Source organism: Micromys minutus (genome assembly GCF_963924665.1).
Source record: "Micromys minutus genome assembly, chromosome: 3".
Taxonomy (NCBI): domain Eukaryota; kingdom Metazoa; phylum Chordata; class Mammalia; order Rodentia; family Muridae; genus Micromys; species Micromys minutus.
Genome location: NC_137972.1, coordinates 66,036,910 through 66,051,376, shown reverse-complemented (window position 1 = coordinate 66,051,376; position 14,467 = coordinate 66,036,910). Strand labels below are relative to the sequence as shown.

Below are 14,467 nucleotides of genomic sequence, written 5' to 3'. Positions count from 1 at the left end.
TTAGTCATCAGGGAGTGACACTATTTGAAAAGGATTAGGAGGTGTGGCTTTTTGGAGAAAGTGTCACTGGAGGGTGGGCGAGGTTTCAAAAGCCCACACTAGGACCAGTGTTGCTCTTTCTGCCTACAATTCAAGATGTAACTCTGAGCTACTGTCCTGCGCCTGCCTATGTGCTGTCATGCTCCTACTATGATAACAGACTAAACCTCGCAAACTGTAAGCCAGCCCCCAAGAAAGCTGATTATAAGCCAACGAAGACTTCAACGGTCTCAAGGCATTCTCAAAATCTCACCAGTACTAAATTACACTAACCAAAGAAACAAAAATTCCTAGTCACTTTTAAAAAATTCTGGGCCACCAGCATACTACTACTCTAAACTGTGATTTATCTTGGCTTATTTGAACTTTAGTTCATAATACTCAGAGCTGAAAGATTAAGTATGATAGAAAGTAGACAGATGGTTGACTTAGAATATAACTAGCAGTAACTATTCTCTGTTATTCATGAGATAATAGACCTAGGCAGCCGTCCTTCTCTGTGTGGAAACTATTTGGGACATTGAAACCACATTTTAAAAAATGGAACTGGGCTAGAGAGATGGTTCAGCAGTTAAGAACTGTTCTTCTAGAGGTCCTGAGTTCAAATCCCAGCAACTACCTGATGATTCACAAGCATCTGTAATGAAATTTGATACCCTCTTCTGGTGTGTCTGAAGACAGCTACAGTGTACTCATATATAATAAATAAATCTAAAAAACTGGAACTTTACGCTAGACAGATTGAACAGATGACTCATCCACTAGACAGATTAAACAGACAACACTTGGGGCCTGTCAGTCAGTCAGCACTTAAGCACATACACTGAGACACAGTGACTGAGAGGGGGAGGAGAGGAAAGGAGAGAGGGAGACATACAGCAAGCTAGAGACTGGATGGGATGCCCAGGGGACAGTGTACCACCGGATCAATTCTTGTAAAAATACTGAGGCATGATCCAATTCCTCCTCAGGATGCAGAAGAACATGTTGAATGACACAACGGAAATAAAATCAGTTATACCAGAATGTGGGAAACTCTAAAGAACAACATCCTGGTTTTGTCTGTAAACACGGAAGTATAATAGAGGTAAGAGAGTATGTTAAAAAGCCTATGGGACACATCACTCAAATCCAGAGAAAAGCTTTCTTTGCAACTTTAAAAGACAGTTGTAAAATATTTGCAAACACTCACTAGATTACTGACACTAATAAAGAGTTGTTGTCTTGGTCCTGTGAAGGTTTGTTTCCCCAGTGTTGGGGAATGCCAGGGTATTGAGGTAGAAGTGGGTGGGTGGGAGGGGAAGCATCCTCACAGAAGCAGGGGGGAAAGGCATGGGAGAGGGGGAACCTGGAATGGGATAGCATTTGAAATGTAAATACATTAAGCCATCCATTTAAACAAGAAAAGAAAAAGAGTTGCTGTCAACATCTTTTAAATGCTATGGATGGTGTGCTTATATTATAAAGGCCTTAACTTTTTTTTTTTTAAACCCCATTTAAAACATGTATTAACCAAAACTGGCAAGTTTATCAATGAAAGTAAAATTGGATTATTCTTCACAGAAGTCTTTTCCAGGTGTGTGTGTGTGTGTGTGTGTGTGTGTGTGTGTGAGTTAAAATAAGACTTACCAAGTAGATATCATGTAACCCTCATTGATAGAACAAACTCTCCACCCAGAAGCTCCTGTCCTCTTGATCTCTCTGTCCCAATCTGAGTATGTTTCAAACAGTGGCGTCCTCTGGCTGCTGGTGCTGCCAGCTCCGCTCCATGCTCCTCCACCTCCTGAGGATACTCCATTAACTTTGTTGGCTACGGGAAAGGCAAAATTATTCATTCTGTTGAACAAGTCCCTTCTCACCCAGTATTTGCTTGCTCTGTCTCCGATGACATACATGCCAATGTGTGGCCGTCTGTATCAAAAAAATCACTTGGTCTTTGCCCACCTTTTACTTTCCTGTTCTTCTACTGGCTTTATCTCCTGTATGTGTGCAGGTGAGCAGGTCTTAAGCAATTCTTCAACTTAATTTTGAAGACTCTCCTCCCATCCCACTTGCTGCTAATGGTGCTTGTTCTTCTACTAGGTACCTCCTTCCATATGAACAATGCCTGCTGCCATATTTGTCTCCACCACTGCCTTGACTTTTCAGGTATCTCCCATTCCTACCCATGGATGGAAACTATTTCTGAGCCTTAATTATCTCACTGCTCCAAATTGAGGGGTAAACCTGCTATCTGCTTACTTTTTCCACTATGGAGGGAGGGTTCATTGAGTCACCCAACAGTTTTCAAGTCCTCAAAACATTTTATTTTTCTAGCATCATCTCATCTGCTCACTAAATGACTGGTGGCTTTGTATAATTATTGCACTTGAGAAGCTGAGCATCACTATAAGCTACAACTCTGTCCCACATGATGTGTCAAGGAGAGGTCTAGACTTCACTTCTTAGCAAAAACGTGTGCCCAAAGACAGGATCTTACCTACAACCTGGAGCACCTGAAAAACAACAGGAGAGGAGCTATGCCAACCAGCCTGATATGCCTTAGGGTGACAGCATAACCCCTCTTGACCTAGTGTCTTACTGTCACAGGTTTAAGTGGCAGTTCCTAGACTGACAGTCCTGACTAGATGTGTACTACACAGCACTCAATGGTGTTTTACACAACGTAAGACTTCTGTGATATTGGTGTCTGGCCCCAACCTTTCAATGATGCTCCTTTTTCAAAAGAATCAAATCTAAATGGCCTCTGTGGGACACCATCACATAGCTGGTAGTTTACCACTGTTTGAAGCCATGCAGATGCCTCATCAGCACATGAACATGCTGTGCCTCACTCTCAGTGATTAGTAATTAACTCCTGGTATGAGACCTATTTCTGAAGAACTTCTGACAAGCTAAGTCCAAGAACAGAAAGGTAAGCTTTCTGCCTATTATTCTAAAAGCAGCAGCCACACGGTAGGGGGTAAATACAGAATTTATAAGCACAGAATACCTATGTGCAATACAGAAGCAGAAAGGATGACCAAGAAAGCTATCCTGACTTGACAGCATCTTAACAGAATCCTGGGGGAATCATCAAGAGATGGCAGGTAAGGAGGAGATGAACATGACAAGCAGACACTGGGACGGTGGTAAAGCTTCAGGAAGTCCACATGGTAGAAGAGCAGCCATAGATTACATGAGGCTAGGCTTTAATCTGTGCTACCTGAGAATGGAGTCATCCACCAGCCACAGTGTTCATTTAAATTTAAACTAAAATGAAAAAAACAACTAATGCTAATCATTCAGGTACATTAAGGACATTTCAAGTGCTTCATAGCCATGCAGAACTGGTGGGTACCCTACAGGACAATGTAGAAGGGACACTTCCTCCACTGAACAGCGCTAGTCAAGATCACCAGGCATCTGACTTTTATCCTACATGGCTCCACTTTAGACTAAGATGGTCTGACAATGACGATGATGCTAACTAGCCTTACCTCGGATTCTACTCCACTTCAGTGTACTAAGGTGATACACGACTGAACAGTGGAGAGATGTTTCCTCTATGGAACTTACTGCCTAGACATTGTGCTGAATGACTCACGGGCTTTTCAGGTGACTAATCTATAGTGTTCCAGAGAACTAAGCAACTTATATTACTAATTGTTAAAGGGGAAACCCATATGGTCAGTTCAGTAAGTACAGAAAATCTTTTGGTAGAGCTCATTTTTTAGAAAGATGTCTTTTCCATCTTGATAAGGAGTTAAGTTTATCCAGAACCTTCAGCTAACAGCATTAATATTAAAACCAAGACAGAAGTGGTGCTGTCCCTCCAGCTCTGCTGTCACTCAGCACTACAGCACAGACTTTGGCCATTTACCAGGACAGCCACCACAAAACCTAAACACAGACAAAAGCACACTCATCTGGGATGTGCTGGGTGACAACTTCAGCAGCAAATCCCCAGCTGAGCTCTTGTTTAGTTTTCTGAACTCCTGAAACCATGTTGAAGATGCTCTATGATTTATGAGATTGGTTCTTTAGGTCCATTTATGAATAGACAGATTGTTTTGAACATAAAGCGAAAGCTCTTTGGGATCCTATGTATCTATGCTCTTTTGCAGGTTTCCCAACAGCTGGATCTACACTGTCATTATTGTGTAGTGGGTGATGATGACAGGATGGCACAGACTGCAAATTCTAGTGCTCCCTAAAAAGCACAAACGGCCTGCCCTCTCCGTGTGATCACCCCAGCAAGCTGGTCTGAGAGTCATTTTAGACCTGGAGTTCCTCATGGCTACCTGACTGCGGTTTTACCACACAGCTCTTCTACAGACTAAATGCATCCAGGCACTAGGCATTCCTGACGCTAGCATTTTCCATGGTATTTTAGAAACCTAGTCTAGAATGATGACATTACTTTAGAGCTCATACGGAATTGACCCCATGGCACTCAGACTGGCCTTATGTAATAAGAACGATTGTAAAAATGAACGGCATATGAAAAGAAAGCCTACCACTATGATGTACAGTGGGAATTAGAAGTCACAAAGAAGACAGAAGGTAACCTCAGAATACTGAGGCTGTTCTTAGTGGAAGGCTCTGACCCTAAGCCTGTGAGGCAGCCAACATGGCTCTGTTTCTACGGACTCCTCCAGTGATTCTGCTGCTTTGGCAGCCAACATTCAAGAGACAAGACTGATGGCATCATTTATAGTCACACTGAGAACTCTAGTTCCCAAGCAACAAATTGACAATCCTTTCACTGTTTTAAATAGTTACATACTACGTATTTTTTCAAATAAGCATTTAAAATAAAGTCTGAAATAGTAAAATACTATTAGCAGAAATGGTAAATTTCATCACCAAAACTGTGCATGCTTTAATGGGGCAGCTCTGGACCAGTCCATTTCCCACTGTGTTGGAATGGAAAGCTGCTGACATGGAGCCTGCACAGGATTTCACAAGGTTGCCAGCTTTGGAACAAAGGTGAGTCTGTACTTCTCTAGAGCACTGTCTGCCTAATAACAATCTGACCGACGGCTGCAGAGCCCTTGGCTTCTTTGAAAATAAGAGAAGGCAGAACTGTGTTGTGCTCTGTGCTGACCTGCTGCAGCGTTTGTGTGCAGCAACTCTAAGCCTGTGCTGCACACAGCCTGTACCTCAGCATTCTCACTGAAGTGTGTATGCAGACGGCTACTAATCCTTTCAGAAGTAGTTCTTACACATCTGCTGCTGGACATAAAAGAAAACCTCACACTGCCTAAGACAGTAGGAGACTCTTCCAAATAATTGCAGGGGATAATCTCCAACTTCAGATCCTATTGGTGGAAACACCTTTGTCACCTACCTGCCTGAAAAAGGGGCTTCTTTAATCCAGCCAGTGAGTCAAGGTGCCATCCAGAGGTTCAAGAGAGGGTAACTGAGCATCTTTCACTCACAAATTAGTGAACTCTGACTGCAGTGTATGCAAATTTCAGGCTCCTTTTGATCTTAGGTATGCAGCTCATGCTTCTGTAACAGCATGGAAGGATATTACAGGATGTTACCCTATGAGGAAACTGAGTAAAACTTTGGCCAGAACTATGCTTGTGAAGGATTTGCTGAAGAAGTTAGAAAGAATGTACCTTTAAAAAGTACTCCTGAATAATTTAAGTAATTATCAGCCAGTTGTAAGAAAGTAAGAGGAACTAGTTTATAAGAAAATGTAAGCACTTCAAATTGTATAGACTGGAGATGCCCACAAAAACAAAGGAGGTAGGACTCCAAAAATAACTTATGCAGGTGTCAGGTCACACTGCATGGCTGTACGTGGATGCCCAAGCTGTCATGTTTTTGCAGAAGCCATAACCTAGCCACCGCATCATTCCTATGAGAAAGAGTAGCGTGAAGAAATGGGCTGTGCCACAAACACACTGAAGCAGGCAGGCTCTCAAGACTGACTCGAAATTTTCACACTAGCTGCTCTCTTAATATGGGGAATCTCAGAATGAGCTTGGTGATTACTGCTCTGTGGCTGACTGTCAAGGATTTATATGGTTTTTAGAAAGAAAGTGAATTTACATAAAAATATCAACTTTTTATTTTTTTAACTATTGTTCAAGCCTAAATTATAATTACTGTACATATGGATATGAAAAATTAAGCCACAAATCTTTGTGGTATCCAATTTCTGTGAAGTACAAAATGAAAGCTGTTCTGAGACATTACTTTCATGGATCCTCTCTAGAGTGTGATAAGTTCCTTAAAGCAACTGTGTCCCAAGTGCTAACACCACATTTTAATGCAATAATACCACAGTGAAACTGGAATATGCTTGCATCATGTTACCTAAATTACTGCCTTGTGTTATAGGTAAGGAATACAAAAGTTCAGTATAATTAATAATCTATAAATCCTAGACCAGTGGTTCTCAACCTTCCTAACACTGCAACCCATTAATACAGTTCCTCATGGTGTGGTGACCCCCCCAACCATAAGACTATTTTCATTGCCACTTCATAACTGTAATTTGCTATGTTATGAATATAAATAGTTTCAGAGATAGAAGTTTGCCATATGGGTTGTGGTCCACAGGTTGAGAACCACTGCCCTAGGCCATGCTGGGTAAAAAGACCTTTCATTAACTTTTCTTCTTGGGACAGTGTGGGTGTGTATTTCAGGCAGCTGTCACTGTGCCATCACTAACCTACCAGGAGGCTAACAGGAGACTTGTGGTCTCTGTGTTAGGAATTCCATTATCTAGAACATACTATTTAAAATGGAATTACATGACTGAATCTAATTTTTCTTGATGATGTCATAGCTAACATAGATATGTGGAGAAAATTATTTAGTTACCTCAAAATTGCCTAGAATGTATCTACTTTTTGACAAATGCTCATATTCCTTCAATTGGTCTTACTTCAGAACAGAAAGTCAGAATTTTGGAAATCTTAACAAAGTTCTCTAAAAGCGTTTAACCATTTTAGGTTTTTTATAAAAATCATCTTTTGCCAGAAATTTTTGTGGTTTTTGAAACTATCTTTTGGTTTTCTGCCATTTTAAAATTCAAGCTATGGAATAAAAATAGGAGATAGCATTGAGTGTAAGATACAAATGAGTGCATACAGGTAAAGCAGGAGCCTCGGCGCCTACAAACTGCTGCTCAACACTGACTGGTAATTTCTCAAGAAACCTGAGAGTGGCTCTTTTATGCACTGTGTTTATTTCTTAGCAGCTACAAAGCTAATAGTTCTACACTCATTAAAATACTAACAAGCATACGAATAAAGTGGACACACGTAAAGTTAGTCACAATACTTAGTATTTTCATATTTACCTGAATTGTGGTATTTTTTCCCAACATATTCAAATGCAAAGAGTAGCTGGAGGTCTGTTGGCTGGGAATAATGAGCTATTGCAAGGCATACCTAGGAAAAATTCTACATTTAGAATTTCAATGTAACACACTTACTTAAATGAAATGTACAACAAGGCCTTGGTCACTGGGAGATCATCCTGGGGCAGTGACTACAGATACTATTTACATGTTTTTCTGTCAACCTACAATATGAATGAACTACTTAAAGCCAAGAATCTTATTCATTGTTCTGTCCCCAAGACAATGATTAATCTTTGATTAGTATGGTGTAAGTATTCAGTATTTGCTGAGTTCAATTTTGAAGTGGAATAACTTTATCCGGTAAATAAAACTTGAAGGTTAAAGAAGCATTCTCCAAAACGACAGTGGCATCATATCCACTCAACAACAAAACCCCAAGTTTCAATTTCAGTGGACTGTAAAAATCTTCAGGGATTAAAAAAAAAAGGCAAGTCTAACCACAGCCACAAAAAATTTAAAATTAGCAATATTTATATCTATAGAGATAAGAGGTACAGGGCTGGCTCAGAGAAGTACACTTAGGAAGCACTCAGGTGAATTGTTTCCTTCCTCACAGCCTCTGTCTCCTGATGTGTAAAGTGACAGGAACACCCGTGCTGTTTTAACACTAACAGCTGAGCATGCCTAGCCTCAAAGGAACTCTGTACACAGAAATGTTATTATTCTCAAAAACTACTGAACACAATGAAAGACAGTGCCCCACGCTTAAAAGCCATGAATGAGCCTAAGGAAGAAACCATCCCCAATGAATAAAGAGGGAAAAGAAATTGGAGACATGTGCAGAGCAAGAAAGCTAGATGACCTTTCTTAAAGTGGTTATTTATGACTTAGATGTAAAGTACTAAGCAAGAATGACATACTTTTGATGATGAGCAAGCAAGTTAACTGTTAGCTCATTTCATATTAGTAGTATCTGGAATGAGTTGATGCAAACTCTATTGACCATTAAGTATCTGTCAGCTAGTTGCTTAAAATGTATTATAAAGCATTTTCCAGATAATAACATTTCCTATCGTAAAAAGCAAAAACATATCATACAGGAGATAGACCTAAAGGAAAAGCTCCCTAAAACATTTATTGCCTTCGTTTCTCAGTCCCTAACCACACAGCATCCTGCAAGGATTTACAATTCTATAAGACTACCTAGAGTCCTCTTTGCAATTGTTATTCTGTACAGCAACCTGTGTGTTTCATGTTACCTATCACCTCGACAAACCTCCATTAACTGGAAGATGAGACTTTGGACATGCCCTGATAGGCTAACAGATGTGGGAAGGTCCATCTTAACTGTGGCAGAATCATCCTAGGCAGGGGATTCTGGACTATGCAGGCGCAGAAGCAGGTCCTGTGGTCTTGCTGCTGGCATGGTAGGATGTGACATGACACTTGCTTCTAGCTCCTGATAACTTGACTTTCCTGCCGTGACAGACTTTGACCCACAACTGTGACCAAATAATTCCTTTTTCCCTTAAATTACTTGTGATCAGAGGAGTTACCACAGCAACAGGAAGAGGAACTAAGACAGTCCTTCTTGAAGGACTTTTAGCAGCAGAGCTTCTGCACCCCATGTCCTTGACAAAGTCTGCATCACTTCCTATCCCTTTGGGCACCAGCTTTACTTCATATACAAACTTACTGCACTTTTCACTATGTAATTTTCATGACTGCTCTATTCTGCCAGCCAGACATAACTTATGGTGCTTCTGTGGAGTTCTCTGAATTCTAGAAATGTATACTTTCAGTACTATCTTCTAAAATGTGGTTTTGGCTAATTATTTGGCTATCTTGGCAATCTGCCCAGTAAACTTGTCTTCCACGTATTTGCATAGCTCTCTTCATGAGAAAACTCTTTACCTTTCCAAGGTCCCCTTAGTCACCTATGGTCAGCCTGCATACATTCTGTCTGATCTTCTGGATGCTCCCTGCTCCTCTCAGAGAGCCATGTTTGGTAAATATGATTCTTACCAAACTTCCCTGGTTGGAGCCCAAGAAGCTGAAACATGTGCATGCTATAGCACAGCATCACCTGTGACTTTCTAGACAGGCACTGTGTCTCGTGATGACAGTACTGAACATGCCAGTAGACAGATCAGTTACTGGATAGCCATGAAAGTGCTGCCTGCCACTAACTGGCCTACTGCTTTTCTAAAGAGAACTAAGAGAACACACCCATTTACACAGATCACTAATGGTGGAACGTATGCTTGTGAAGTACAAGAGCAGAGAGCCCATGTGCAAAGCAAAACCCAACACAGCCTATGTATGTCTAAGGCTCCTTCATAAGCAGTGGCACATTAGCTTATGAAGCAGGTATGTCAAATAGCATGTACAATTAAAGACAATAAATAATATTGTGAAATTGAAACTTGGCTCAGTGACTTCCATGACAGCTGCTTTTCTGATAAGGAGAGAGCTTATAGACAAACTTGAATTTGCTGTTCAGAGTATGATTACAAACATGCATAGATTACTGTCTGGCACAGGTATAAGTATACTTGCCTACCAAGAGGACAGTCATGTTGCAAAGAAGAGAGAAAGCCAGATAAATGTATGTTGTTTTACGCTTTCCCCAGCACACTGCCTATGCCTGAATTTCTAGCTTCTGCTGGTGAGGGACTTTGAAAGGTTTCATGAAATCTCATTTGCATGTAAAGTTATTCTTATATAAATATTCTCTAATGAATACTTTTTAAAGGAAAAGTCCATGGTTGACTTCAACTGAAGCACAGCACTGGAGACATCAAATGCAAGCGATAATTAACCTCCAGCTCTATCACATTTACAAACTAAGCTCCCTATGTTCCTATGGCTTAAAGCCAAGGAGTGTCAGGTTTCAGGCAAAAATGACTGCTAGCCAGGTGGCTCACACCTGCAGTCCCCTCAGCATTTTGAAGACTGAGACTGTATTACCTACCACTTTAAGGCCAGCCAAGGCTACAGCCTGAGACTGACCAATGGAGCAGGCTAGTTCATACAATGCTTTCTGCTCAGATACAATGCCCAGAGTTTGATCCCCTGAAGAAGAGCAAGAGAGGAGGCCACTTGTCAGTAGAGGTGGGGAGGGGAAGACAGGCAGGTCTTTGATTCTCACTGGCCAGCCAGCCAGCCTAGTCTTAAGCTCTAGGCCTGTCTCAAACAAGGTAGCTAGCTCCTGAGGTTGACCTTTGGCTTACACAAACACAGGGAAATGCTGACTGTTTTAGTCTTTTGTTTTAATTTTTAGTTCCAAAGAGTTTTATTATGTAGCTCAGGTTGCCTTTAGATTCAGTACTTTTCTGTCTCAGCTTTCCAAATGCTGGTATATAGAACTATGCCTGGCTGGCTCTCTAACTTTGTTCCCCTTTTGGTGTTTTTATTTGTTTTTTAATTGTGTGTGTGTGTGTGTGTGTGTGTGTGTGTGTGTATGCCTGCCATGTTCACAGAGAACAGAAGAAATCTTCTAGAGCTGGGATTATACACAGTTATGAGCTTGCCTCATATGGGTCCTCAGAACTGAACTCAGATACTCTGTAAGAGCAGAGGTACATTTTAACTACTGAGCCATCTCTCCAGACCCTTTCTTTAACTAGATAAACAAAATTAATTAATTAACTGAGAATAAAATACATTGAATATTTCACTCAATTACCATTCATCCATTTACCTATGTATTTTTAAAGTTATAAATCATTAAAGATAATCTTAAATATTTCAATTAAAAGTTCCTTTTTTACACCTCAATTTTGAGCAAAGGTATATTCAAAGGAAATGGTGGTTCAAAGCTGTTATGAGGCAAATGTCAAATATGGATCAAACTCCTTTCTTTGGGTAGACCTTCAGCAAATATCGTTATTTCCTAGGACAGCAAAAGGATAGTAAAGATAAACAGTACGATGTACAAACTAAGCTGACAGAGAGAGCCAGTTAGATAGGTGCAGTGCATCTGCCATGCTGTGATGGCCCTCCCACTCATCCGTTCCTATCCAGCTTGAATAGACTTGCTGTAGGAAAGAAGCTACAGCTTGCCCTTTCCTAGCTTGAAAATCTAGCACATTGTAAAGGAGCCATTCCTCCCCCACACCCAGTGCTGGATAGTTTTATGTCAACTTGACACAAGCTAAAGTCATCTGAGTGGACAGAGCCTCAATTAAGAAAATACTTCTGTAGGATGGGCTTGTAGGAAAGCTTAATTAGTGGTTGATGGGGAGGGCCCAGTCCATTGTGGATAGGGTTATCCTAGACTGGTGGTCCTGTGCTCTATAAGAAACATAACCAACAAGTGCTCCAGAACAACCCAAATAACTCTAAGAGTGGGAGAGCTTTAAACTTTCTGAAAGAGAATTAGGCCATGTCTGAATTTCTAGGTAAAACACTCTAGCTAATTGTGATCTCATGAGTCCTGTGGTAACCCCACTCTCAACAAGTTGCACATCATGGTGATGAAGTTTTCATTGCTTCTGTCTTCTGTGGTCAGTGAAATTATGAGCATATATTTAAGTTTGAGAAAGTGACTTGTCTAAATATTTTACATGCAGTGTTCTACTTAATCAGTCCTAAAGTCTTTCTACGTAAGAACATGCACACTGAATGTAAGACACCAAAGTCACAAACAGCACAATCCAACTACGGAGAAGACCCTAAAAGTTACCAAGTTGAATGTTGCTTATAGATGGTTATGTCAACTGTGGTAAAACCAGTGCTCAGACACTCTGTCACAAGGGTCACAGTAGCAGCAGCCATACATTCCTAGATAGCCATCTCAGGCCTGCATTCCACAAACCTACCACCTCCTCACCAGAGGTTATGAAGACAGCCAGCTGCCTTGACATGTTTCTGACAGCCTTAACTGGCAACAGGAATTTTCCTGCAGTCGACTGAACATGGAAAACAAATGCACCGTGGTAAGCTAGTTTCAGTCCTAGTGTATCAGGAAGGACACTGCTACTCTGTTCCGCCTACAGAGAACTCATAGCTCTCTCTGTGTCCTGCATCAGACTAGACAGAGGGGCAGGTGCTCTACCCACTTCATTCTACTGGCAAAGATAAAACAAGGAACCAAAGAAATAGTTTCTGCTCTTGACATTTACTCCACGAGTAAGTATAAAACATCCCCCAGAAGTCAAGGGGAAACTGGTCAGTTAAAAAGTATCTGGCTTTTACTTGCCCCTGCAACACCTATTTCAAAAGAATTCCTTAAGGCTTCTTTAAACTACTAATAATCATTAGGCCCCTCCTACAACTATCCATTTACCCAATCCTTTTGAAGCCAAAGTCTACCTTTTACTTTGTTCACAAAATTCTCTCATCCTAAAATAAAAACCTCACTAATTGCAATAACAATAGATCTCCAACTTCTAACATTTTTTTTAACCAAGAAAGGAACTGGCTTGGTAGTGCTCATAAAGTATAAAATACACTCATTTCTACATGAGTCTTTAATATTTTAGCAGTTGATAAGAAGAATGCCCAGATTACTTTAAAGTAGCTAAGAACTTATACAGGAAAATAGTTCCTTTAGTATGTTTGACTTCTGTTTTACTTAAAGAGATAGCTAATGGTAACTTCCTCTAAGAAAAAAACCTAAGCAATTAAGAAATGCACACAGGGTCAGGAGAGGCTTCAGCAGACAAGGATGCCTCCAGCAATCCTCAGGCCTTGTGTTCTATCCTTAGGACTCACCTAATGGTAGAAAGAAAGCCAACCTACAGTAACTGGCCCTCTGACAGCCACACGTGCACATGTATGCATATACACAACAAGTAAATGAAATGAAAAATACTTATATTTTAAAAGCAACTTTCACTGACGAAAAATGTCAAAATAGTATAGAATTCAAAATCAATAAAGCTTAACAGCATTACCTTTTTGGCACTTTCAGGACCTGACTCATCAAAGCGAAATCTGACAATTCGGAAATCTTTACAATAAATAATTAATTCTGTTGGATTGAATTTCAGCTTCTGGTTGGGACCTAGTACTTTCTGTTTCCTCTTGTGGTCATTCACTGCAGAAGGAAAACAGTGACATCGTTCTCTTTAGCATGTTTAAACAGCCCCCCAGCAGCGCAGAGGAGCAAGCATACATGCTGAAGCAGACCCCACTGCCAGACCTGCCTTTTCACAGCTTCCTGTGGCTCCTATAACTCTGGAAAGTTGGCTCTAACTTTGATCTTGGAGATATTTTAGAGTCTTTGCATTGATACATTTAATGATTTAATTTTTAACTAAAAAGAGAATACAAATTATAAACTAAAAAGAAAAAATCTGTATCTCCATTTTACAAAAATTTCTTGACTTCTAAGTTGAGTTCTTGGGACTTAAAAAGGACTATGTGTAAAAGTAAGTCTACAGAAATAAAACTCCAACTCAAATATTTGTGACTATGGCCCTTTAAGGAATACTTCTGGATTTCAATCAACTTTTAGAGACCCATTCCATTTCATGACATTATCTCACTATGATTCCCAGGCCACTTTTGAGCTTTGGAACTCAAGTGATCCTTTTTGCCTCAGCTTCCCAAGTAGCTGAGGCTATCCTTTATCCGTAGCTATCACATGCAGCCTCAATTTTTAGAAAGAGCATGTGCAGAATATTACATACCTGTGACAATCTGTTCAATACATGTCAAGGGGACATCATGTTCTCCAAGAAGAAGGTTTCTGTAATGGAATTTCTGAAATAAAAAAAAATGGTATTCATATAAATTTTCTCAATGGCATCAAAATGCTAACAGCGAGCCTTATGTTTAATGCGATAAGAAATCCAGTATATTATTGCAAAGGGCATAAACCCTTTGCTGTGTAGCAAGGGTCATATAAAGGAAAAGGCGTCTGACAGCGCAGGTCAGTTGGAAGCAGAGGTAGAGGATATGTGTGTGATTTTTTTGAGACATGGTTTTACCAGGTAGCCCAGGATGATTTTTAACTCCTGAGAACTTCATAGCTTCAGTTGCCTGAGTGCTAGGGTTATAGATAGGTACAGGTCACCATACCTAGCTCCCACACTTTTATTTTATAAGAAGGAAATTAAAATATATACCACAATGCTACTATAATATCTGAGAGGTATAATGTGATCAATTAGT

General features: G+C 40.3%; 1 protein-coding gene across 1 annotated transcript in view; it reads right to left on the bottom strand.

Annotated features, from left to right (window-relative positions):
* Positions 1-14,467, bottom strand: part of MTMR10 (myotubularin related protein 10) — a 50,128-nt gene that overhangs the window by 23,947 nt on the left and 11,714 nt on the right. Inside the window, exons 4-7 of the mRNA XM_080914067.1 lie at positions 13,984-14,056; positions 13,246-13,388; positions 7,343-7,433; positions 1,669-1,849 (exon numbers count right to left, since the gene is read on the bottom strand). Of these exons, the coding sequence (XP_080770193.1) occupies positions 1,669-1,849; positions 7,343-7,433; positions 13,246-13,388; positions 13,984-14,056 (488 nt within the window). The remainder of the gene's footprint in view (positions 1-1,668; positions 1,850-7,342; positions 7,434-13,245; positions 13,389-13,983; positions 14,057-14,467) is intronic.